This window comes from Erithacus rubecula (assembly GCF_903797595.1).
Source record: "Erithacus rubecula genome assembly, chromosome: 18".
In the NCBI taxonomy this organism is placed as follows: Eukaryota; Metazoa; Chordata; class Aves; order Passeriformes; family Muscicapidae; genus Erithacus; species Erithacus rubecula.
In genome coordinates, this window is record NC_136670.1 from 1,336,900 (window position 1) to 1,362,250 (window position 25,351).

A 25,351-nucleotide genomic window follows, 5' to 3' on the forward strand; every position below is an offset into this window, starting at 1 on the left:
TGTCCCCAGGTGAGCATCTCTGGTTGGGTGTCCCTGAGCGAGTGTCCCCGGGGTTGGGGTACACCGTGCCTGGGTGTCCGCAGTGATGCCGTGTGGGGGTGCAGCTGCCCGGGCCGGGCGGGTGCGGGGGCTCCGGGGCTCCCTCTGTCCCCGTCGCTGCCCGTCCCGCCGGGGGCCGAGCCAGGGCTGCGCCGGCGCCAGGTACCGGCCGGGGCTCGGCGGGGCGGGGGGGCGCCGGTGCCCGGTGACAGCCGGGGGCGGGCGGGCCGGGGCCGGGGGCGGGGGGCCCGGCGAGTTCCTGCCTCCTCGGGAACAAAGGGAACTCTGTCTCGGCATCTGTCACCGCCGCCCACCCAAAACTTTCCGCCGCGCCCGGCTGCCCGCCCGCCGCCGCGGGACGGCCCCGCAGCGGCCCCGGCCCCGAGACCCCGGCGCGGCCCATGCGAGCGCCCAGGCGGCGGCGGCGGCCCGGGGGTGAGCGCAAAGATGGATCCCGGGGGGCGCGGGGGGAGCGGGGCGGCCCCGGCCTTTGTGCGGGACGGAGCGGGCCGCGCCGCGCCGGCGCCTCCCGAAGTTTGCGGGAGCCGCGGGCGGGGGTCCCGCCGCAGCTCCGAGTTTCGGCGGAGTTTGCCCGGCCGGGGACAGCTCGGGGCGGGCGGGGAGTGCGGGGCCGGGGCCGCTCTCCGGCTGCTCTCCCGGGGCCCGCGGCCGCCGCTGCCCCGCTTTGTGTCGGCGGCCCCGGTCTCTCACCGCCTGTTGCGGCCGGAGGAGCGGCGGGCCCGGCCCGCACCGCCCCGCTCCGCCGAGCCCAGTCCCGGCCCGTGACAGCCGCCCCCGCCTCCATCCCCGCCGCACAATGACCCCGCGTGGTTCCTCTCCCACTCTCCAGCTCCGGCCTCTTTCTCCTGCTGAGATTGTTTTTGTTTTTAACTTCCCTTCCTCCCACCCCACCCCATGCTTGATTTTTTTTTTTTTTTTTTTTTTTTTTCCCCGCTGCGGTGCCCCCCGAACCCCGAGTGCCCCGAGTCCCGTGCCACGCGCTGAGCCCCTCCGCACCCCGGGGCTCTGATGCCTCTGTTGTCCCGCCGGTGCCGCTCGTCCGTCCCCCCCCTCCGGGGGTCTCTGCCTCGGGATTCCCCCCCAGGCGGGCCCAGAGGGGTGAGAGCCCCCGTTGGAGGCGGGGGAAGGTGGGTGGGAGGCCCCTTCCCCTCCCCCGACCGGACACCGTCTGAAACTCCCTTTGGTTCCCCCTCTCCAGGCTTCAGCCAGGGGGTTCCCGCGGGCAGCTCCACCATGTCGGACAGTGACCCGGGGGACGAGGACGGCACCACATCCCCTGACCCCTCGCAGTGCAAGAGGAAGAGAAGGGGCAACCTCCCCAAGGAGTCGGTGAAGATCCTGCGGGACTGGCTGTACGAGCACCGCTTCAACGCCTACCCCTCGGAGCAGGAGAAGCTCAGCCTCTCGGGGCAGACCAGCCTCTCCGTGCTGCAGGTAGGAGCCGGCCCCGCCCGCCGGGGCACCGCCATGCGGTGTGGGACAGGAGAACCCCGCCGAGGAGCCCAGAGGACTGGGCAGGCTGGGATTTGCCGCTGAAGGGCAGCGAGGAGGCGAGGGAAGGGATGGAGAGGCACCTGTGTGAAGGGAAGGGTCTCTTTTGGGGATGACGTCTGAGCCCTGAGGACCAGCTCTGCTGGAGCAGAGCGTTTTGGCCAGAAGGAAGGTTGAGGGACTGGATGGCAACAGGCTGCATACCGTGTTGTCAGTAAAAGCTGCACAGGTGGGAGGGTTTTGGGAGATGCGACTTTATCCTCTTCCCCTGGACACCCTCAGCAGAGGCCAGGATGATCACCCCCTGCACACAGAGCTAGGCAGAGGACAGCCCTGGGGCTGGGCTGCCAGGAGTTGGACTTGATCATCTTTGTGGATCCCTTCCAGCTCAGGATTTGGTGATTTTGAGCAGGAGGGAGAGGCTGGGCTGCCCTTTGAGCCCCCTGGGCTGTTAAGTGCTGGCTGGCCCACCTGGTCCCAGTTACACCAGCTGCATTAAGCAGAGCCCTGTGGAGGAGTCTCCCTGTCCTGCTGCTAGCTGTGGACTGATGTTCTCCATGTGGCACCACGGTGGGTGCCCAGGCAGGAGCCCTGGGCAGCAGTGGGGGTGAGCAGTGCTTGTCCCTGCCTGTGTTTAGGGTGTCTGGGAGGGCCTGCCTGCACCTGCTGTCTCTGTGCTCCATGCACAGGTCTGGTGCCCTGGCACCCAGCCTGACAGGGTGGGCTTCACTCTGTTCTCTGGATCTGGGGTGCAGGGCAGCCAGTGGGTTTGCTCCTCTCCTGGATCTTCCTCTGTACCTCTGGTTCCTCTCCCTATGGCTCAGCACAGTCCTGGCCAGCTGTCCCAGCCCAGACACAGAGTGTGGGCAGGGGCTGTCTGCTTCCCCTCTCCCTGGCCAGCAAGGCAAACCTGCTCTTTCATTTTAATGCATTTCTGTAAGTGTTGGCTGTGCCACAGAATCGTGTCCAGCAGCTGCTCCGGGGACAGGCTGGAGCTCCTGGACAGGCTAAGGCTGAGTGTGGAGGGAGCAGCGACCGGCCTGGGGCTGTGGGAATTGGGCTTGTCCTGACCCAGGTTGGCATGACAGTACCTGGCATGTCGGGGGGTTTCAGGGCTCTGGTGGCACTGGCAGGTGCCTGGCTGTCAGTGCCCTGAGCCTGGTGGGACCCAGGAGGGGGTTGGCACACAGGTGGGCTCATGCTGAGGTGTGGCCCTGCTGTGTTGTTTGCCCCAGGTGACCCCCACAGCCAGTGTGTACCCCCTGCACCTGCTGGGCAGGGGGTCCCAGCCCGATGGTATTTCCCAGTGAGGTTTCTGCCAGTCTGAGGGGATGCAGCAGGAATCTGTGGGGATGCTCCCTCTGCCTGTTGGGGTGGAGGAGTGGGATGCCCCATGGTGTGGCTGTGGGGTTCAGTCTGTGATACTGATCTGACCCTTCCCAAAAGCCTCTGGAACACAGGGCTCTGCCACAGCCACTGGCCAACCCCCTCCAGTTGTTTTTGTGTGCCCCCCTGCCTGCTTCAGTGGCCTGGAGAGCTGGAGCTGGGCACTGGCAGCCAGGGATCAGGGAGAGCAGGAAGCCCTGAGTCTCCCTTGCAGAAATTCCAGGGCTAGGAAAGTGGCACCTGCTCCCACTGAGGCAAGAGCTTCACAAGGCTGTGCCCTGCTGGGGGTTGGATGGGCTTTTCCTCTGTGTGGAGGAGCTGCTGCTCTCGCAGTGCTGGGGGCACAGATGCTGCCCAGAACGGGCTGTGCTGGTGGGAAGGGAAGGGTGGCCACGATTAAAAACCAACAAAGTGCTTCAGAGGCAGAGCATGTCCCAGTTCTGTGACAGTGCTGCTGTCACAGTGGCTGAGTGTGGCCATCTCCATGCTGTGTTCTCCAATGGGAATTGAATGCTAGAAGGAGCATGGTGGTGGGGACAGGCAGGATTTTGGGGAGCACTGAGGAGCTGGGCTTTGTGTTGGGAGTCCATCTCTTTGGTTGAGGATCACAGTGGTGGATGACCAGGATCATGTCAAGGGGACCCAGCTAAGGCTTGCAAGGGAGTGGGTTTGGAACAGAAAAGGGAGTAAGGCTGGTGTATTTGAGGGTTTTAATGCCAAATATTGTCTTAAAGAAAAAAACAACTGAGATCTTGCTGTGATTGAAGTTGTGGCAAGTTCTCTCTCCTCTCCTTGGGGGAAATATTTTCCACAACTGTTGATTTAGTAAAGATCAGACTTTTCCCCCCCCCTTGATTTATTCTATTCTAATTGTTTTCTAGGAAGAAGGATGTAGCATTTTATATAAAGATGCTGAAACAATCTATGGCTGAGGCTCAATAATGACAAAGGGCTGCCAGACGTGCAGCCTCTGCTGTGCAGATGTTTGGGAGAGCCTTTAACATGAACTGTGACCCTGCTCGTGGGCAGAGGCACAGGAGGGTGTCTGCTGCCCCATTCTCGGCCCTGTTAGGGGTTGAGAGACTGCAGCTCCATCACCTGATGGTTTCTAGGGTTTTCCATCCGTGCTGCTCTCCTGCCATCCATCTGCTGTGGCAGCCTTGATGCTCCCATTCTGACTGGCAGCATGTTGGCACCGGCAGCAGTGTGGAAACAGGGATGAGCTCTGGGATTCGTCACCTGGAGAAGGAAAAATTGTGCCCAGCTGGGGACCCGCAGGATGGGCTCCGAGCTGGCTCTGGCCAGGGCACGGCAGGAGCTGCGCTGTACCTGCCCGCAGCTGGGACCGGGAGGCGGCAGTGCGGGCGCGGCACGGAGCTCCTCTATCCCGGGGGGCTGCTTTGCCCAGAGGCAGCCCGGGCAGTGCTGCTCGGCTGCGGGGCGGCTGCGCCCGTTCAGGAGAGCAGAGCCGCGGGCGCAGTCCCGCAGGGGGCTGGAGGGCGCAGGGAGGAAGGGGCTGCCCCGGGCCGGGCAGGAAGCAGCCGGTGTTGGGTTTCCGTGGGTGCCGGCGCCAGTTGTGCCTCCGTGCAGCCCCGCGGGAAGGAGGGTGAGGGGGGAGCTGCGGGTGTGTGGGAGGTGCGGGCCCGCTCTGGGGCGCTGCTGCCGGCGTGGCCCGGGGCTGCAGCCCCCGCTGACCCTCTCTCCTCGCAGATTTGCAACTGGTTCATCAACGCGCGGCGGCGGCTGCTCCCCGACATGCTGCGCAAGGACGGCAAGGACCCCAACCAATTCACCATCTCCCGCCGCGGGGGCAAGGCCGGCGACGCGGCCGTGCCGCGGGGCGCCGCCGCGGGCTCCGGGCTGCTGGTGGTGCCGCCCGCGGGCGCCTCCAAGGTGCTGTCCATGTCGGTGTGCCCGCAGGTACTGTGCCACCCGGCGCGGGCGCTGGCCGTGGTGAGCGCCCGCAGCCCCGAGTGGGAGAAGTCGGGCGGGCCCGAGGCCGTGCCCAGGCCCGAGGCCGTGCCCCGGTCCGGCAGCACCCTGACGCTGCTGGCGCGGGCCGAGGCGGGCAGCCCCACACCCGGACTCTTCAACACGCCGCCCCCCACGCCCCCCGAGCTCTTCGGGGACGACTTCAGCAGCTTCCAGCTGCTGGTGGAGGTGGCCCTGCAGAAGGCGGCCGAGCTAGAGCGGCAGCGGCAGGGGGGGCAGCTGCCGCTGGCTCCCCACACCGAGCCCCCCGGCGCCTCCAAATAGCGCCGGGCCGGACCCTCCCGGCCTCGCCACAGCCGCCCAGCCCAGCCCAGGGGCGGCTCCTGCCTCCCGCCGGTGTCTCGGCAGCCAGGCGGCGGAGGAAGGCTGTCCCGGCCGCCATCCTCCCGCTGGGAGATGCCCTGGCTGCCGAGCGCTGCCCGGCCCCGCAGCGCCCGCCCTGCCCTGCCCTGCCCTGCCCTGCCCGGAGCTGCCTGCAGCTCCCCCAAAACCTGCTGATCTCCTCCTCCTGCAGGCGAGGGCCCGGCCAGCTCCGTTTCTTCAGGGAGACAGAGAATCTATTTTTTGTAATGCCAGTGTCTATTTTAAGGACTGTGGATGAAGAGCTTTGTCTCCCAAATTGCTGATCTTTCTCCCCCGGCCCCCTTTTGTTTCTGGGGGCCTTTCGGTTTCCCGGTGCTGGCCAGGGGCCCTGCCTTGCCCAGGGAAGGGCACAGGACAGATGAACTGGAAACATGGAGTCTGTGGCATTTTATCATGGAAAAAATAGGACTCTCCTCTTCCTTTTTAGGTTGTTCTGGATGCTGCCAGTAGAAATCTCTATGGTGCTGTTTAGCAAAATTTTTTTTAAACATTTTCCCTTTAATTATGATTTATTACATTATTATTGATTTTTTTTTTTTTTTTTTTTTTTTTTTTTTTTTTTTTTTTTTTTTTAAATCTATAAGCTTTTCCACACCTTCCCCACATTCCCCTTGTGTTCATGCTGAATGTGTGCACACTGTGCTGAGAGCCGTGAGCACGTAGCCAAGCCTGGGCAGAGTTGAGACTGTGAATTTTGTACCCAACTTAATTTCCTTTTTTATTTTTTTTTTCCCCATAAAACCTCTGGAAAGAGACGCAGGGCCATGTGCGTCCTGCAAGTGCAGCGCGGGTTCCTGGGCAGGTGGAGGATGCAGATGTCCCTGGCTGTCCCCTCCCCTGGCAGGGTGGCTGTGCGGTGCTGGGGACCTCTAGTGACAAACTGGTGTGTGCTGGGAACGGCCGGGCTGCCGGGGAGCGGGGCTCTGGGCCAGTGTTTGGGCTCTGGGCAGCTCCTGCTGCGTGTCACTTGCTGTCCCTGGGTGCTGTGCCAGGGTCAGGTGCCCTGTGGGGTGTGAGTTACTGACTGTGCCCTGTCTACGGGCCACTAATCCCGCTGGTAATTAGCCAGATGAGCTGATGACTGGAGGGGTAAAGCCGCAGGACTGGGAGCTCTGTGGGGCTGGGAGTGAGCACTGGAGGGGACGGGCTGGAAGGGAAAGCAGTGATTTGGGGAAACGGTGTGTTCCCACCCTCCATTTCTGCAGTGAGAAGGTGCCAGGGGAGAGGGTGCTCAGGAAGGCTTCCCAAGAGCATCACCTTGGCAGGTGCCCTGTGCAGTGCTGGGGTGGCACTGGGCGGGCGGGTGCCCATCCTGTGCCTCTCACCCCCACCTCCATTTCTATGTCCAGCCTTCCTTTGCCCTTTGTCTCATTTCCAGGGAAAGTCCTCATTTTTGGGACTCCCTCTTTCACCTTGTCACTCACCTGCAGCTCTGTCCCTTCCCTTGGGGAGGTAGGGGCTGTTTGGCCTCCTGCTCGTCTTGCCCCTGGCAAACTGAAGTGGTTTTCTTCCCCCAGAGCTGTGCCTGTGCCAGGGGCTGGTGCTGCTGCCCTGGGATGGACCAGAGAGTTGGGAGGGCAGAAGTTATTGGAATTAAATTTATGGTGAAATAACAAACTACTGTAAATATCTTTTTGTTTTTCTATTGTCAAATAAAAGGTTTTTTTTTAGTTTTGGTTGTTATTTTTAAATATGAGCTGCGTGTCAGAGTGCACTGTGTCATTTGTGGTTCTCCAGCAGTCTCTCTTGACTGGGTGCTGAGGGACAGCGTGGGGGCACAGCGGTCACCCGGGGGGACAGTGCTCTGGCCTCCCCACATCTCCCTCCATCGCCTCTCAGGGCATCAGCTGGGGCTGGTCCTTCTGGAAGGGATCCTCCAGTGGCACCCCAGCCCTGCACCCCCCATGCCCCAGGCTCTGACCTGGGCACACAGAACAGTCTCGGTGATGTGACACTCTTGTACTTGCCGGGGTGGATAAAGACCATTTAGGCACAGCCCCTGCCATGGGCAGGGACACCTTCCACTTCCCCAGGTTGCTCCAACACCTGTCCCACCTGGCCCTTGACTCTTCCAGGGGTGGGGCAGCCAGAGCTGCTTTGGGCACCCTGCCAGAGCACCCCCCACCTCCATCTATTCTTGATCTCTGTTAATACGAATCTGTTCCCGTCCCTTGTCCCCAGTCCCTCTCCAGCTCTCTGAAGCCCCGTTAGGCGCAGGAAGGGGCTCTGAGGTCTCCCCGGAGCGTTCTCCTCCAGGTTGAATACTCCAGCTCTCCCAGCCTTTTATAGTTATCACTCCCCGGCCCAGCGTGCCCCAAAACTCCCCCCGCGTGGGTGAGGCTCCGGGACCCCTCCGTGCCAGCCGCTGGTGGTGGGCGTGGTCTCCTCTCGCTCCGTGCCCAAAGCAGCGCAAGGAGCCGGGAGCGCTGCGCATCCCGCGGCTCCCAGACCCGCCTGCGGCCCGAGGCAGCGCCCGATGGTGCCGGGAATGTGTCCTGGATGGGCGCTGCCCCTGCCCGTGCGGGGACCGCGCCATGGCCGGCACAGCGAGCCGAACCTCGAGTCCCGGAACGGGCACTGCGCGGGGCTGCAGCGCCCGGCCGAGACGGGACAGGGACCCCGCACAGGGACACGGACACAGCACACTGGACAAACAGGCGGGCACGGCGCCCCCCAGCCCAGCCCGCCGCAGCTGGGCACGGAGCGAGAGGAGACCACGCCCACCACCCTTTCAAGCCCCGCCCTCTCACGGCCATTCGCCGACGCAGCACGTACTGTGCCGTGATTGGTTGATACACCCCGGAAGTATTTTGACACACGGCCACACGCCCTCCCGTATCCACTGGGGGCGGCCATTTTGTTTCACCCGCCATCTTAGGGCAGGGCGCAGCCATTTTGTTAAACGTCACGCCGCCCTGTGATTGGAAGGCGGCCATCTCGTGACACCACCAGCCCCACGTGATCTCAGGCAGCCCCGTGATTGGCTACCCACATCCTTTGGGTTCAGAATAAACAGGTGGATACAAGGAGTGGGTATGAAATTATTTATAAAAGGGATGTTAAATATCTGCGACAAATGTTCTCAGATTTATAAAAGGCATGTTGAAATATGTATAATGCATTTGTGTACATGTGTTACACATATTTATATGTGTATATGGATACAGAAGCATGTATCTCTATCTCTATTTGTATGTAGGGTATGTGTTTTAATATATGTAGGTTAATTTAAAATATTGTATGAATTATAAGATACAAAAACATATTAAAATTAATTAGTTTTTTACTGCTTTATAAATTCACTTACGTGTTAAAATATATACACACATATATATATACAAATCCATATTGTATCACGACATAAAGATTACGAGCAAGCTCAGCCCAGGGCAGCAAGGATTGTTTCACCACTCCATGAGCAGCAGCTGGGAAGAGCAACTAATGAAAATAAATAAATTAATCCCCACTTTTTCCTTGTGCTCCCCCTTTCTCTGCCAGAAATCCCTAAAGCTGCATCTTTACAATTAGCCCCAAAACCCAACACTGCAGCCCAATCATGTCTCTGCCCCCATGGAATCTTCAGGTCAGGGAAAGGTCTCCAAGATGAATCCCAGCTGCTGCCAAATCCCAACATGCTCACAAACCCCCAGGTGCCACCAGCACAGACCGTTCTGACACCTCTAGGGCTCGGGACTCTCCTGCCCTGGGCAGCCATGCCCACATTTTCCAGGGACTTTCCCCAATATCCAATGTAAAGCTCCCCTGGAGTAACCTGAGGCTGCTTCCCCTTGGCCCCTGGGAGCAGAGCCTGACTCCCACCTCCAACCCAATCTGAATCCCAGCACAGCCAAGCTCTGGGAATTCTATGACTGGGGGCAGAGACCTCTGAGAGCAGCACACATGGACAGTCCCAGACAGCACACAATGGGCAGCAGGCAGCATTCAGGATTTCACTTTTATTTATTTTTTGCCTTCAAGATCACCAACTCTCACCGAAACCACTGGGATTCCCCCTCCACCCCCATGACAGTAGCACACAATCTCCCAACTTGTTCAAACATGTGAAGAGGAAAAAAAAAAAAAAAATCCCCAGCAAGATCCCTCAGGATGGGACAAAAACCTTCAGTGTGAGAGGGTGGCAAAGAATCAGGGGGTGGCAGCTCTGGCTCCAAGGAGCCAGACCGGAAAGGAGACCTACAAAGGGGAAAAAAAAAATGGGCTAAAAAATATTTAGCAATCCTTCCTCTACCCAGAGAGCAGGGAGATAAGGAAAAAATAGTCATCTGCTTACACACAGGGTATATATTTTTACACACACTTGGACACACATCTAGATATAGTACATGTAAAAATATATGCTATACATCTGCCCACCCCCGCGGCGGCGTGGGCAGGATCCGTGTGTAGGAATTACTATACAGGTACTACTAAGTGTATATGTGCATATGTACACCCCCTCCTCCTGGGCACACCGACCCCACAGCCCCGCTGCAGCAGCTCCTGTCTCCACCACCAGCCAAGGAAAATGGTGTGGGAATGGGAACAGGAGGGGAATCAAAGTGATGTGCCTCATGCTCTGTGCTCCTTCAGCTCTGCTCCTGTGCCCGGAGCAGGCTCTGACTCTTGGGCTCCCCTGCACCAGATTTATTGCACATTTTGCTTCCGGGCTGCATTTCAACCCCACATTCCACAGCCCCGGCATCCTCTCCCTCCAACAAAGTGAGGATACGGCCCCCTGTGCCCTCCTGCCCCACCCCGACATCCCCATCCCAGGAACACACAGGCCAGGAGGCTGCTGGCTGGAGAGGGCAGCAGGAATGACACACCATGGGTGTCCTCTGCGGGCACAGTGGGGTCCGGACATGGGAACTGAAACCATGCAAGGGGATCAGGAACGGGAGCAGGAGGAGGGAAAAATAAAGGATGAGAAGGGCAGAACAGATCTGAGGAGGAGGAAGAACACAGCATGGCAAGTGCTCAAGGCTTCGTGTTTTCTTGTCCTCTTCTTGTAAACAAGCTAATAATTCTCATGAGATAGAACAAGTAAAAAGACTGAAGTTCCAAGTCGAGGGGCTGGAGTTCCCAGGAGTCTGTCCAGTCCATTCAGTAATACCACAGCTGGGGAGAAAACAAGGGGAATTTTTGATTTTTTTAAAATTTTTTTTTTGTTTTTTTTTTTGCTAAAATCTTCATTACTTAAAGCTGAGAGAGAAAAAAGCCAACTCAGGAGCCCTTTTCAAGGATGGCTCATTGTCTCTAGACTGAATAAATCACACTAGTTTCCAGAGAACCTTTTTTTTTTTCCATTTAATGACTTATAAAAGCCGCGGGCTGGCCGTGGCCGGGCTCAGAGGCGGGTCTGGGCCTCGGGGACGTAGATCTCGATGCTGTCGGCGCTCTCGGTGGCCGAGTTCTGCCGCACGGACGCCGCGCGCTTGGCTGCCATCAGCCGCTTCCGCGCCTCCTGCCGCTGCTTGTCCGAGTCGGAGCCTTTGTCTCGGCCCAGCTGAGATTTGGACTTGGCTGGCTTCTTTGGCACCGGAGGGGGCGGTTTCTTCTCTTCCTTTAGGGAGACAGGAAGGGAGAAGCCAGACCTGATATAAACGTGCACAGCTGGGTGCCAGCTCGGCACAGAGGGACTGGGATTGTGCTGCCCTGGTTTCTGCAAGAAGCCACTTTGCATTTCATAGAGTCACAGCATGTCCTGAATGGGAAGGGGCCCACGACAATCATGGAATCACACAATGGTCTGGCTTGGAAGATGGAGTTCCACCCCCCTGCCAGGGCAGGGATGCCTTCCACTAGGCCCTGACAAATGTGGCCTTGGACGTTTCCTGGGATGGGACTCCACAATCCAGAGGCTGATGATCCACAACCAGGATCATCGAGTCCGACCCCTGCATGGACATCTGCACAGCACCCAGTCCCTGGCAGCAGTGTCCAAAGGCTCCTGGAGCTCTGCCAGCCCTGTGGGGCTGTGCCCATTCCCTGGGGAGCCTGGGCAGTGCCCAGCACCCTCTGGGAAAGAACCTTTTCCTGATATCCAGCCTAACCCTCCCCTCCATGGTAGAGAAAGTACCACGGCTCTTCTGCAGTGGTCTGGAGTTCAGCGATTGTCTGGTTCAGCTGTAGCTCAGAGCACAGGACAGGGAACACAAGACACAACTGGATGTGAAACTGCAACATTTTAATAAGCCACCGTGCCCTGAGCCACAGTCCTCTCTACCCTGACTGGCACAGCCACGACACCACCTCTCCTGCATTTTCCAAAGGTTCAAGTTGTTTTTTACTTTACTTGGGCACCAGGGATAGTTAAATCCATCCACACAGTGCTAGGAACACTTGAGGCCCCTGTATGACTGCTCACTACTCCAGGCTCTCTCCATCCAACACCTTTTCCCTTTGTACAAAACTCTTCCCACTATTCCAAGGCATTCCAAGGCCTTCCAAGGAATGGCCGTGGTGCCTTGTAAGGCTGTGAGATGACAAGTGCAGGATGGCAAAAGCCCTTGAGAGCATCTGTTTGCAGACAAAACCAGAGCTCAGTACCCCAAGTGTGTACAAGGTGTTCTGGCCACTCCCCAGTGCCCCTCACTCACCTTTCTCTCCGGTGTCTCTGCCAATTGCCAGCTATTTGCTTTGAGGTGGTACAGCTCGTCAAACTTCATGCTGATGTCTTCAATGGACAGCTGGAGGAGATCCCAAAATCCAGCCAAGTCCTGGGCTGTGGGTCTGGGATTGGCATTAGGGTTCTAGAAGGGGAAGCATTAAAAACATCATTTCAGAAAGAACACACCGAGCAGAGCAGAGCACCTTCACCCCTTTTACATCCTGCCTGCAACCAAACCCAGTGAGAGCCCACAGGAGCCACCCTAAGCACGGACACACAAAGCCATGATTTACACCCCAATTAATTTCTGCCAAAGGAAGCAGGGCCTGACTGGACTCCTCTGTACAGCAGTGTAATCCTGAACCAGACACCCAATGGTGGCACTAACCCCACAGCAGGAACCTCCAACAGCAGGTGCAGCGTGGCAATCAGAGCAACAACACTGGTTTGTTACACAGAGACCCTGATTGCAGGGATGGAAATAATGGGAATGGATACCCAGCTCTGATGCCTGGATGTGCAGCACTCCAAGGAGCCACTGAGCTGTCAGGAGCAAAATTATTGTGCTACATTTCCACAAAACACCTGAAAGCATCAGTACTTCTCAGGGTGGGTTGAAAATTTTTAAGTAGCTTAATTTTCTTCCAAGAACAGCATTTTCCCAGTTGCCAGACAGCTGAATCACCACCACAGACCCTGGAAAGCATGCGATCAGATCTGAGCAACTCACACAAAGCTCTGCTGGTGCTGCTGCTCAGCTGGGATCAGCACCTTCCCCCCTCCTGCTCGCTCCTCTAATCTCTCCAAGATTATTTTACATCTAAAGGGGAATTCACCTCTGAGGAAGTTTGCAAAATCCCTATTACCATAAAGCTTGAGGGGAAAACGAAACCACAGATTCCATCAATCCCCATTAGCCCAGCTCAGCTCCGAGCAAGGGCAAACTCCTCCACATTCCCTTTCAGAGATCAATTCCCAGTGACCCGGGGACAGTGTCACCAGCCAAACACGCAAAGGGAGCACGTGTGGGCAAGAGCAGACTTTTCAAACAGTCCCTCCTAGATGGCCCAGCCTTAGGGGTTTGCCTCAAAAAGCCCTTCAGAAGCAGGAGGCACCTCTGTGCTAACCCAGCCCTCCCCTGGCCTGGCACTGCAGGCTGTGGCTGTGCTGGCTTTGTTTTCACAGGACAGCAGCACCTTAACACCTGACCAAGTCCTTGTAGTGCTGTAGTGCTGCTGAAGGAGAGGCATCATTCAGAAACCACGAAAAAGAGATCCAGACTCACCAAGTTTTGTTCACAGAGGCCGTGGAATTGCTGGAACTTCTGTGACATTAGTAACTGTGCACTGCCCACTGCACTCAGGACTTTTCCTAAGACTGTGGGGGCAAAAAAAAACAAAAGGGAAGAAAAAGACCAGAGTTGAACAGACTATTAATTGTAGCAATGAGCTCCAGTGTTTCAGGAGCAAAGAAACACTGGAGTCATCAAAAAAGCAATTGCAGAGATCCTCAAGGCACCAACTGCTCTCAGGAACAAGAAGTTTTGAAAGTATATTTGTCTGCCATTTCTTCTTCTGGCAGGCCAAACACAGACCTGGCTGAGAATATTACAACATCCAAGCTGCCAGAGAGCTCCTCAAACTGCCCAAGGCCCCTCAGAGGAGCCACCAGCACCATCTCAGCGAGGTCTGCTGGTAGCATTTTGGGATGCCAGCCTGCTCTCCCTCCCAGCCCTGCACAGGGACAAGGTGACACAGGGACCAGTCTCCAGCCTCCCTGCTCCAGCAGAGATTAACACACAGGCCAAGGCTTTTAACACCCAGGACTTCATGCTGCTCTCAATGGGTTTTCCAAGCAGCCTTTGGGCATGGACATGTTCCTCTGCTCATTAGAGGAAATACAGTCTGGGCTTTTCCCTTCCAGAGCCCCATGTGCCTGCAGCTGTATCACCAACAGAGACCACCTGAGCCCTGCTCTGCCGCTGCCCCTGAGCCTGCTTGGGAGACAGAACTTGGCTGGACAAGCACACTTGGGCTCTCCCACCCACCAAGGCTGTGCTTACACCATCAAGCAGCCTGCTCCTGGCACTCACAGAACAAGGCCATGGAGGTCTTGCTGTCTTTCCTTGCCACAGGTCAAGGCAGGCCAGCCCTGAGGCAGGGAGATCCCTGGCATGGCCTCTCCCCCTGGCAGCCAGGGCAGCACCTCAGGGAATCCGATTAGGGATTAGCTCCTGGAGCCCCAGCAGTGACAGTGAGCTAAAACTGAACCTCACCTTTGTTTCACCTTTCTCAGGTTTTAAAAACATCAAAACCAGGCTCCACACAAACATCCTGCCCTTTGCAGCCTTGCCACCCACTCCAGCCACTCTGTATGCACAGAGGAATGATTCCCACAAAAAGTCCAGGTTTTGGCTAAGGCATTTGAAAATAGAGGAACAAGCCCAGCTGGGACTGAACCCTGTAAAATCAACAGGCCTTGTGATCCCTGTTCCATGCTTTTGCTGTCCAAATTCAGTGAGGCTTTCCCGTGTGAAGAAACCTCCTCTTTGCTATAAAGACAAGTTCATCAACTGAACTGAGCAAACAAGCTCTGAAGTTGTATTCCTTCTTCCCCACTGCCAGCTAAGCTTTCCCTTGCCTTTTTGAGAGTAATGGGTGAGGCAGGGAGAGATCCCACAGCCTCCCTGAAAGCTTTTTCCATTTAACCTTTTTTAAGGTTAAATCCATTTAAGCTTTTAGCAGTTTTGAGTGGTCAGAAGCCACACCATCCCCTGTACCTCTTTTATGCTGCATCACAGCATTACTTTGTACTCCATTTGCTACAGGAAGCTACATTATCCTTTCCAAGGAAAAAGCATTCCTTATCCCAGCCTCATCTCCATGCTCTGGCTCTGTGGGCTGTCAGCAATTTCAAAGAACTCCAGAACGGTTTGGGAGTGAAGGGACCTTAGAGCTCATCCCATTCCATGGGCAGGGACACCTTTCATTAGACCAGGCTGCTCCAAGGCAGCCTTGGACACTCCCAGGGATGGGGCAGCCACAATTCACCTGATCCAGTACTGAGCCCCAGCTCCTTCTTGCGGGAGGAGCTGCTGGGCTGCCCACACCCACCTTCCTCAGAGAGATTGTTCTCTTTGGTCTCCTGGTCCATCTGGCGGCACCAGCCCTCCAGGCGCTCGGTCTCCGCCTGCAGCAGCTTCAGGAACCAGAAGCCGTCGCGGCGGCAGGGCCCCGGCTGCGCCGGCTCCGACGGCGACGTGGAGGAGCTCTCCAGCCAGGGGTCAGGAGGAGGCAGAGAGGAAGGCTCCAGGGCCGGGTCGTTGTTTTCTCCATAGGAGAGGTTTCTCTTAATCTGTGAGGGCTTGGCTGGTTGCCTGGTGGAGGCATCAACACCAACAGAGTTGTTGTGCTGGGGGCACTCAGCGAGGCTTCTCTCAGATGATTTACAGCTGGAGTTATTGGGCTCCTGTGTGTCAGAATCTGTGTCCTGTTTGGAGGACATGCTGCGAGAGTGGCTGTTTCTGCAGGGATCAAAAGCCATCGTTTAAAGCAGAGCTCGGCCTGGTCAACAGCAAACTCCATGGCCACAGCAGAGCCTCTCCCTGCCCCTCCTCACACAGACACACCACACACTCAGACAGACAGAATTATAAGGTTGCCTGCTTACTGCAATCGGCCGTTCAGACGAGAGGGCTGACGCACGTCTGTAATTATGGCTTGGAATTGTAAAATTTTTTTTAAATTTAATTTCCAGCTCCCATTGATCTGGCTGTTAGAGAACAAGTGCTTTTTGCAGAGGGTGTATGCTGTGGAGGAAGAACTCTCCATGGGCCCCATTCAACACCACTCACTGGCACAAAGCAGGGAAGAAGGTCTAAGCACAAGTGGGGGAGGCACAATTTAAAATAAAAGGAAACTGCACAAGTGGTGTCTCACTTACCGCCACTCGTCCTCTACCTGTACCCCGATGGACTGGAATTTGGTGGCTGGTGGAGGAGGCTCCTCTTTTGCCACTGGCTGAAGGCAGTCAACCTTATTGAACAGAAAAAAAAAAAATACAGACAAAAACAGACACAAGAACTTGCAGCTGGAATCCACGTTAGTAGAACAGGAGTGTGCACACAGAGCATGTTAACACCACACGGGAGGGCTGGCTAAGGACAGGCACGAGGCTACTGCTCAGCTCTGCTCCCCCTCAGGAGCAGGGCTGTGTCCTGCCAGGCTGCTGCCACCACCTGTGCCAGGAGCCCTGGGCTCTGTGTCCCTGTGCCTGTGGCATCCTACACAGTCAGGGACCATGGCATTCAAGGGAGGACTGCAAGGTGTCTGAGACTGACAGCAAAGCCTCTCTCCCAGGGACTGGCTCTGGGTAAGAGGGTTAGAAGGTTTTAGGAAAGAAATCCAGGTGACTTAGGAACCAGCTCAGAAAAGGAAAAGCAGAAGGTGGCAGGCAGCCTCTCCAGTGTGTTTCTGTCCCCTCGCTGCCCTTTCAGGTGTTCTGTCCCACCAGCCTTGCAGAGAGGCCTTCACTGTCACCTGTACTGAGCTGGCCTTGCTATAAAGCTGATGGAGAAGTTGCTCAGCACACACAGAGCAGCTCAAAGCTCAGATTCTGTACTTGGAGCTGGCCAAGTTCCCCTCTGCTGGTAGCCAGCACCTGGGACAGAACCAGAGCTCATGGCCACTGAAACCTGCCTGAGGAGGGCATGGCACCAGAGGATGCATTTTGCTGACTGAAGCACACATTTACACTACTCACTGGGTTCTCATTTCACCGTGTTATCAACAGCTCATTCCATCAATTCCCCCAGTTAGATGCTCCCAGCTAGGGAAGCACCAACCTGCTGCCAATGCTGGGCAGTAAAGAATTGCTCCCTCCTGCCTGCAGGCCTGGCACCATTTGGCACTGCATCAGCCCTTCCCACACGGACATCAAGCCCACCTCTCAGGGGAGAATTGTCCCTAGAATCATGATGGACAAGGAGCAGACTGATGGGAAGCAATACAGAGTACAGGGCACAGGCAGACCACCAGCAAACGGCTTTTTCAGAAGGGTTCACCCAGGTAATATGATCCCTCTGCTCTAGAAAACATTTTAAATTTGTACTAAAAGAGCTGTTAGGAGAAAGTGCTGCTGTCCCTCACCCTGGGAACACAGGCAGTTATTCTGACAAGGCAGTGAGTATCTCTTGCTATTCTAAGGGAGCTCACATGCACACCTGGTCACAGAAAAGGCACACATTAAATGGATGGGGCAAGGACATTCTTTGGGACAAAGGAGAACAAACTATTCCATACTTGTATTCCTATTGATGATAGCTTTCTTTTGGGGATATTTTCCACTTTAGGCTCTTCGTTAGTTAGAGTCCCTTTGTCGCTTTTCAAAGTTGCATTTTTCTGAGGTAACTCTGGAGTGTCTCTGGCCGGAGTCACGACGCTGCCCCTGGTCACGCTGGGTGTCCTGGTGCTGTCCAAGCTGTCTGAGGAATTGCTGAGCCCTGACTGGCTGGTGACCTCACTCTTGTGGTCCTGGCTGTCCAGGTAGGTGTCCTGCGCCGACTCAGTGCTGCTCTGCACAGTGACAGAGATGAAGGGCTTGGACGTGGTGCGAGGCGGGACGGGAGGTGGAGTCTTTTTATATGCCACTAGGCATGATGAACCTGCAGGGGTGAGGGGAGAACGGAGAACGCACCAGACAGGTTGGAGGGAAAGAGATACAGTGGAAGAGAGAGAAAAAGCAGGTCAGTCACGACATCCAAGAGGAGCCCCCGAGCAGCAGCTGGAGGCAGAGGTGCAGAACCAGCCCGCAGGCAGCAGCTCACGCTGGGGACCCACACCAAAGCATAGGGGAAGCGAAGGCAGAGCCAGAGCTAGCTTGCAAAAGAAGTCAAAAGGAATACCATGATGTGTGGAAATCTGGAAATGGAAAAGAGGGATAGAAAAGCCTCCCAAGAATGCTACAGGGTAAGCAGGTGTAAGCCTCCACAGTGGGGAAATATTCTTTGGCTAAGCCCTATGTTCTAGTGTCCTAGTACAGCCAAGTGTCTCAGCTCTTTGTCCCATCAGTTGACAAGTTTCAATGTCTGGATCAGGGTGATGGTTTTTCCTATAAAAATGGAAAGAAGCCATAAAATTTGTTAGATGTTGATGGCAGGAACACGCATTTGAAGCCCCTGACAAGCCCAGCTGCTGCATGCCAGAGGAAAATACATTGTCTGGATGCAACAGCCCAAAACTGGCTACTAGTCCATGGCCCCAGATCCAAGCAGCAGCAAGGCTGGAGATGTGTGCCCAGCAGTCACAGAACACACATATCCCCCTTGTAGGGACAGACACATGGCTGGCCACATGAACCAGTACAGCAGCCACAGCCCCAACCTGCTCCTGTCTCTGGCTGGACAGGATGGAAGTCCACCAGTGAAAAAGTAAAAATACCAGAAAAATCCAGATGGATGCTGCAGCAGTCATGTTTAGGCTCTCAGTCTGCCCAGGACTCTGAGGCCACAGTTCCACTCTTGCTGCTGTGCAACCAGGACAGACTGCACTGGGCAGGGCATGGACAAACACACTGACCAGCCACCTTCCTACAAACAACTGACCCCCTTTATCCCCTTAGCTTTGCACTCTTGGTCCTCCCCACATCACCAGCCTTGGTTCCTCCCATTCAGTCCTGTTCAACCCCAGTCTGCTTTTCCCCTGCACCCCACAACACACTCCAGCCCTCACCAGCAGCCTCCTTAGTCCCAGAGACCTGCAGTTACTCCCCACGCCACATCTGCCAGTTCAGAGCATCCCTGGGAGTCACATTCCCTGGGGGACAAGCACAGAGCTGCCCCATGAGCCTTACTGCCAGCATGTGGACGTGCCTGCATTTACACATCCCACTATTCACCAAATTAAGAGCCAAAGCTCCACTTCAAAGGAGGAACTAAAAGGGAGGAATTACAGAGAAGGAGATCTGTGTTTCCAGCAGCATTTCTGTGCTGGCAGAGGAGAAGTGAGAGGCCTGTGCAGGGCGGTCAACCCAGCTGCCTCTAGCCTGGATCTGCACAGGAGCTCAGAAAGCACCAAACACATCCCAGTTCCCTCAGGCCACCACACCAAGGCCAGCACATCTCCTGATGGCAGGAGAGCAGGAGCCATCCCACCAGCCACCACTCTCTGACTCACATGGGTGAGGGGTGACACAGTGCCCCTGCCAGAGCTGCCTGACGTGGAGCATCATCTCCAAAAGCAATTCCTTGGCCCAGGCTCATGGCCTGACTCACCCAGCCCATCCCAGAGCAGGAACAGCCTGAGCAGAGCCATGGCAGAGGCACCCCTGGGCCAGCTGTGCCTACATCCCAAACAACAGGTTACTCCTGTTACTGCACCAGGGCTACAGTGCCCAGGGCAAGCCAGAGCCACCCCAACTGGCAGAGGTGACAGCATGTCATATGTCCCTTCAGTTACATGGCCCCTGTTCCTGGAGAAGAGCAGTGGCCCTGCCACCCAGTCCCTGTGACACCTCCTGCTTGGAGCTGGAGTGGCCACAGCCCCTGGTGGCTTGGCTGGCATGGTCACCACAAGCCCAGTCCAGCTCCCCGGCTGCTGTGGAAACTGCCAGCACTGAGGAAAGGAAACTGATGGCTACTTGACATCCAACAGCTTGGTCAGGCAGAACAAGGCAGGGCACAGCAGCACAGAGCTTCTGGGGAAGATCAGTGGTGTCCAGGGTCAGTAAGCCAGACCCAAAGACATTATCCACTTACCAAGAGATAGCATGAACACCTCCCCCTGGCATGTTCCTGGGATCCCTTGGTGCCACCTGGCTTGGCTGAAGGGAAAGAGCCAGGACCAACACAACCCATCCCTTTTCATATATATCTGTGCTCAAAGGGTGTACCTGAGCTACAGAAGTCTCTAAGAAACATTGCAAATGACAAACACAAAAGGATCAGGAGCTTTGAAGAACTGGGGATGTATTAGTTAGTGCAATTGCAAAGTAATCCCACTGAAGCCCTCTGCAAACATAAAACAGGACTTGTGACTGCCCAGCAAACTCAGAAAGCACACCTTCTTAGAATGGGCTTCGAAAGTTGAATTCAGAGCAAGCCCACCCAGAACAGTCTGTCCTAGGCCCTCAGCACAAAGCTGAACTAAGGTTCAGTGCTTCCTGCACCTGTAGGAGGAGACAGATCTTGAGGAAGACAAGAACATCCCACTGTTTCCATAGGAGAAGCAGGCAGCATTTGCTCCTGGCTCTGAGGCCAATCCCACCAGTCAGGAGCATTCAGTTGCTGACTTACCCCTCCAAAGGGCTACAGCTCGCCAGGCATGGATCTACTCTGGACTTGTTGAGAGCAAGTCTTTTATATTTTAAGTTCAGCTTGTGCTGCAATGGGGAACTACAATTCCTGTGGGCACTGGAGCAGGACCTCACTCTGCAGGACCATCAGCTCAGTTTGCATGGGAACATCATCCCTGCTCCAAAAAGGAGTGGAACAACAGGAGAACATGGAAGTCATGGTTAAGCTTCCAGTTTTGCAGCACTAGCCTCTTCCTACTCACAGGATCTTCTAAAGCTGATTTCACAAGCAGTTGGAATTCACAGCATGCTGTGGATGATTGATTTTGGGGAGGAGGATGTTTGTTTATAGTCTTTCTTCTGTAATTATTTTTAGAAAGCAGCATGTTTCCAAATTAGCACCTTGCACCTGCCCTCAGGGGCTCAGGCAATCCCCAAGGATGCAGCCCTGAGCAGAGGAGCTGTTTGCAGAGCCTGATACCAGAGAGTACTCTGGACACTCAAAAACCAGCTGGGCATGCTGGGATCCTTTCCCTCTCCTTCCAAAGGCATTTGCTTCTTGCAAGACTAAAAGTAGAGTCACAAGAGAATATGAAATCCAGCCCTTGTTCCCACCCCAGCAGGCTGGTACTTGCTCAGTACCTGAGGATCACAGCCAAGGTATTTGGGGTCAGAATTGAGGGCAATTCTCAGACTTGAGAATTGCCCTCAAGTGTCAGTGTTCCACTGCTATTGCTGATTCAATACAGCCTGGTGACATTTCCAATCATTCCAGGAATCTCAAAGACCTACTCAAACCATCCTGATTTTTGCTGAATTACCTCAAAGGCCCTCAGCCACAGTCAGCTGTGGAGGCAAGTCCCCTGCCCTCAAACATCAGGGCTGGCTGCTATCCCTGTCCTGCTTCATGCATCCCCCTTTCCCCACAGGGAGGACTGGAGGAACGACCTCATTTCCTCACACATAAAGCAGAATGTTCTGAAATAATCTCTCCTACAAGGCAAGCTCATTTGCCTTTTAAATAAAACAACCACAGAATAATCTTGCAGCAAATGGCATCAGTGGCATTATCCCCTTGGAGATTCCAGCTGCAGGGCTTTGGGCTGGCCTTTGCCACAGGGTTGGAAGGAGCTGCTTTGGGAGGCAGTTTCCAATAGCAAAGGGAACTGCAACAGCTGCATTCCAAGTGACCTGACCTCTGATTTTCATCAGTGCAAGGAACACTTCAAGGTTGGAGCTGTAATGAAATGCAGGATGTTTTATTTGTAGAGAGTCCAAGTGAAAATGAGCCCCAGTGACAATTCATACCAAAAACAGTATGGACAAATATTGATTTTATGGTTTACAATAATCACTTCAGACTTGATTTTTCTCCTTCTGCACACTGAAGGTCAAGATACTTGCACCAGTTAGAGGCACTGCTGAGAAACCAACCCAAATTTTGCTAGTCAACAGGAAAATCAGAGAAGTCAGAAGTCACAGAGGCTTGGGTTGGAGGGACCTTAAAGCTCATCTTTTTCCTACCCCTGCCATGGGCAGCAACAACACCTTCAACCAGATTAGGTTGCTCCAAGCCCTGTCCAACTTGCCCTTGGACACTTCCAGGGATGGGGCAGCCACTGCTTCTCTGGGCAACATGTGCTGAAACCTCCCCAGCCTCACAGGGATGATTTTTTTCCTAACAGCTAATCTAAATCTCAGCTCCTTAAAACAATTTCTGCTTGTCCTATCATTATTTGCACGTGAAAAAGTAATATGGTTCCCATATAGACATGTTTTGCCATCTAGACATGATGGGAAATACCTGTGAAGATGCCACCTCTTGCTCTGACAGAATGACTGTCTTAAGAGTGCTGGAGGAGATTTAAAAGAAGTTTATAGTGATTAAACAAAACAACTCCCAGAAACTGTTTTAATGAGACTGCACTTGTTCAGAGAGGCAGTTGATGGAAATGCTATAAATACCTCCTACCTCAGTGCTCTCCCTTTGTAAATCTCAGTAGCAGTGATCTTTGAAAAACTGAAAATCTCACCTTGATACTAGACAGAGGTAAGGGTCCCACGATGGGGCTGTGGGAGCCAGGGAAAGGCTGTGGGCTGACCTGTCAGCCCTCAGTCCCAGCTGCAGGGTGGCCCCAGCAGCAGCAGCACCCTGGCTCAGGCAGCTCCCCAGGCACAGCGTGTGCCAGCTCCATGGTGGTGCCAGGAGCCCTGCACAGTGCCCAGCCCAGCAGAGCCCTGTAACTCTCAGATGACCCCAAGAACACAGTGAGCATTCCACCAGCTGCTCCTGCTTGTCACAGAGCCCCCACACAAGCCAGGCTGTGCTTGTGAGTCAGAGGACAGAGAATTCCCCAGGAGCTCCTCCCAGGCAGCAGCACCAGGGAAGAGTCCTCTCACCTGTTGTGACAGCCCAGCATAAACCCAGCCCAGACACCCAAATCAAATCACCACGAGTACTTCTGAAGGAGGTCAGAGGAGAAATTCAACATTCCCCATCCTGAGCTTTCTGCTCCAGCATGGCTCAGGCAGAGCAGCAGTGTTTGGGCACGGCTGGAATAGCAGCTGGGACAAGGGGACCACGGAAGGCTTGTCACTTCTCCCACCATACAGGACAGAGCCAGGCCCTGGGCTCTGTGCCAGGGGACTCCCAGCCACAGGGACTTCAGGCAGAAGCATCCAAGCAGTGTCAGGGAGCACAGCAAAAGGCAGGAGAGTCTGCAGCAGGGACCAAGGAGAGGTGAGGGGCAGCACTCTGACACTCCAAGGCAGGAGGGTCACTCCAACCACTGCAGCTGTTCCCACCAGCAGCTAGAGGAGATGAGCAGCCCTCACTCAGAATGACACCCCAATCATTTTTCCTGACCCATGGCAAGTGGCTATTTCCCCCTGAACAGCACCAATTCACTTGTTGGATAAGCATAGAGAGGGGAGATGCCCTTCCTGAGTAGCCCTGCTCCCACAGAGGCTCCTCTGGGAGCAGCCTCCATCCAGCCCCACACTGCAGCTCTCCCTTGGCACAGACTGCACATCAGCACTTTGTTACACAAAGAGATCAGTTCTTAGCTTTAAGCCCTCCTCAAAGGCCACCCTGAGCAGCCAGAGAGGCTGTCACAGCATTAACAGACCTGTGCCAATAGGTCTTTGCTGCCCAGCTGGGAGACACCTCCAAGTGCTGGTGCCACAGCTGTGAGAGATTTGTTACCCCTTGCTGCTGCTCAAGTCCAGCACACCCTGGCCACAGCCACACTCTGCTACACCCCAAAGGCTCTGCTGGCAGGATGGTATTTTATCACCCATGTATCCATCTAGTACTTGGTGTTAGGAAAAAAGGAACTGCCCTGCACTTTTCTGACCCCTGCCAAGTACAGCATGTTTCTGCATATCACTGAAATGAAAGAACTGGACATATCTGCAGAAAAAGGACCTCAAACTCAAGGGAGTGTCTCTCAAATGTTGTAGTCAGAAGCAAATGCAGCAGCAAAGGCTCCCCCCAAACATCAGCTGTGTTTGTAGAGTAACAGTAGAGCTCTCATCCAGAAATGCAGCACAAAATGTTCTGTACACCCATTTGTGCTCTCTGATGAGCCGTGACTGAGATGCAGCCCTGGGCACCCCAGAGTCACCATGCTGGGAGTCCAGGCATGCCTGGGGCAGGCACAGGGCACCCAGGGCTGCATGAGCCCCAGCAGCCAGTTCCAATCACAGAGACCCAGTCCCTGTACTTTGGGAGGGAACACTTAACCAGAGAAAGAAAGGCTGAGGGCTCTGAACTCTTCACACGAGGGACTTGGGATTTTTTTCAATGTACCAGAAGTTTAAGCATCATGGAGATGCTCCAATTTGGAATTCCTGAGCACAGAAATTATAATAAGCACTGATATACTGAGAACTATTACACTAGGAGGGCAAGGCAGGTTGCTTTATTTAAAAAAAAAAAAACAAGCCATTTGTAGAAGGTCACAAATTTAGGAGAGGCATGAAGCAACAGAAGACACCTCCCAAGAATGCTGAGGGTAAAAATAGGGTACCTCACACTGCTGGCTCCTGACAGATCTGACCATCCCTCCTTTCAGCACAGCCTGCTGCAGAGTCAGCAGGGACACAGCAGATGCTGCAGGGGACACAGCCACAGGCACTCCCAAACCCAGCTGCAGCAGCAGCTGACACTGGGGCTGCTGTGTGTTAGAGGAGACACTGTGATTTCTCTCCACCCTCCCCACAGCGATTGTCAGGGGTTTTCAGGCAAGTTGAAGCCATGGTGAGCAGCTCCACCCTGCTCCAGCCAGACATCCAGCAAGTGTCCTTCTGTCCTGGGGCTTCAGAGAGGTCTCCAACCCAGCTAGCACAGGGCAGCAGCCAAAAGGAGCACTCCCTGCCTCTCCCTGCCCCAGGGGTTAATTCATTAACAACCACCAAGGACTCCAAGCCCAACCATTCTGCCTCAAGAAGTCACTGACTGGGAAGAGAGGAGCCATAAGCCAGAGGAGCAGAACTGCATCTCTGATGGGTGGGGGGCCAGATCCCCAGGGACAGGGTGCCACATCCCCAGGGACAGGGTGCCTTGCCAGCTCACTGCCCATTTAGTGCTGGCACACACACTTCCCCAGAGGGGCTGGGCTGAAGGGATGGCCAGCAGTTCAGTGCTCCTCTGCTCTCAGATGTGCTGATCCCCTCAAAAACCCTCACTAATGAGGAGCTGATGCTTTCCACACCGAAGAGGTGAAGCAGCAGAGATAATGGGAGCCCAAGCTCACAGAGCCCTGGGATCTCTGATCAGACACACTCCTGGTGGACACCCAGCCCAGGAGTCCCCATCAGCACCTGGACTGTCCTGCCAGGTGGGCACAAGGAAGTCACCCGTGATTCCTCCTGCTGCCAGATTCTGCCTGGCTCCTCTAGCACAGCCAGGGCTGCCAGAGGAGCTGAGAGCCCACCCAGGCAGGCCTGGAGCTTGGTCCCTGTGGCCATACACAGCCCTTCCCCAGCCAGGCCCCTGGACATGGCACCTGCAGCACAGGATGCTGAGCAGAGGCCATGGGAGAAGGGCCATGGAATTCAATCTCATGGAAGGTTTTGTAGGAGTAGAAAGCTCTTCGGAGGACAGCAGGAAGCCATCCATGCCACAGAGGATTTCTAGAGAGAGCAGGCACTTCCATC

General features: G+C 55.3%; 2 protein-coding genes across 13 annotated transcripts in view; one reads left to right on the forward strand and one right to left on the reverse strand.

Moving 5' to 3' along the window:
* Nucleotides 1–250: 250 nt before the first annotated feature.
* On the forward strand, nucleotides 251–5,198 carry TGIF2 (TGFB induced factor homeobox 2). Its single transcript, XM_079322030.1, has 3 exons — nucleotides 251–474; nucleotides 1,259–1,494; nucleotides 4,648–5,198. Exons 1-3 carry the CDS (start codon nucleotides 441–443, stop codon nucleotides 5,191–5,193), a joined length of 816 nt encoding a protein of 271 aa, XP_079178156.1. The 5' UTR covers nucleotides 251–440; the 3' UTR covers nucleotides 5,194–5,198.
* A 4,035-nt stretch (nucleotides 5,199–9,233) lies between these two features.
* DLGAP4 (DLG associated protein 4) overlaps nucleotides 9,234–25,351 on the reverse strand; it is a 134,933-nt gene continuing 118,815 nt past the window's right edge. For 7 of the 12 annotated variants that reach the window (XM_079321985.1, XM_079321990.1, XM_079321991.1 and 4 more), the window contains 6 exons: nucleotides 17,203–17,564; nucleotides 15,845–15,936; nucleotides 15,016–15,425; nucleotides 13,188–13,279; nucleotides 11,892–12,044; nucleotides 9,234–10,855 (listed from right to left, as the gene is read on the reverse strand). In XM_079321985.1, coding sequence (XP_079178111.1) covers nucleotides 10,640–10,855; nucleotides 11,892–12,044; nucleotides 13,188–13,279; nucleotides 15,016–15,425; nucleotides 15,845–15,936; nucleotides 17,203–17,564 — 1,325 coding nt within the window. In that variant the 3' untranslated portion in view covers nucleotides 9,234–10,639. Of the gene's footprint in view, nucleotides 10,856–11,891; nucleotides 12,045–13,187; nucleotides 13,280–15,015; nucleotides 15,426–15,844; nucleotides 15,937–17,202; nucleotides 18,011–25,351 lie in introns of all 12 variants that reach the window. The other 5 variants (XM_079321986.1, XM_079321996.1, XM_079321995.1 and 2 more) reach the window with 2 other exon arrangements.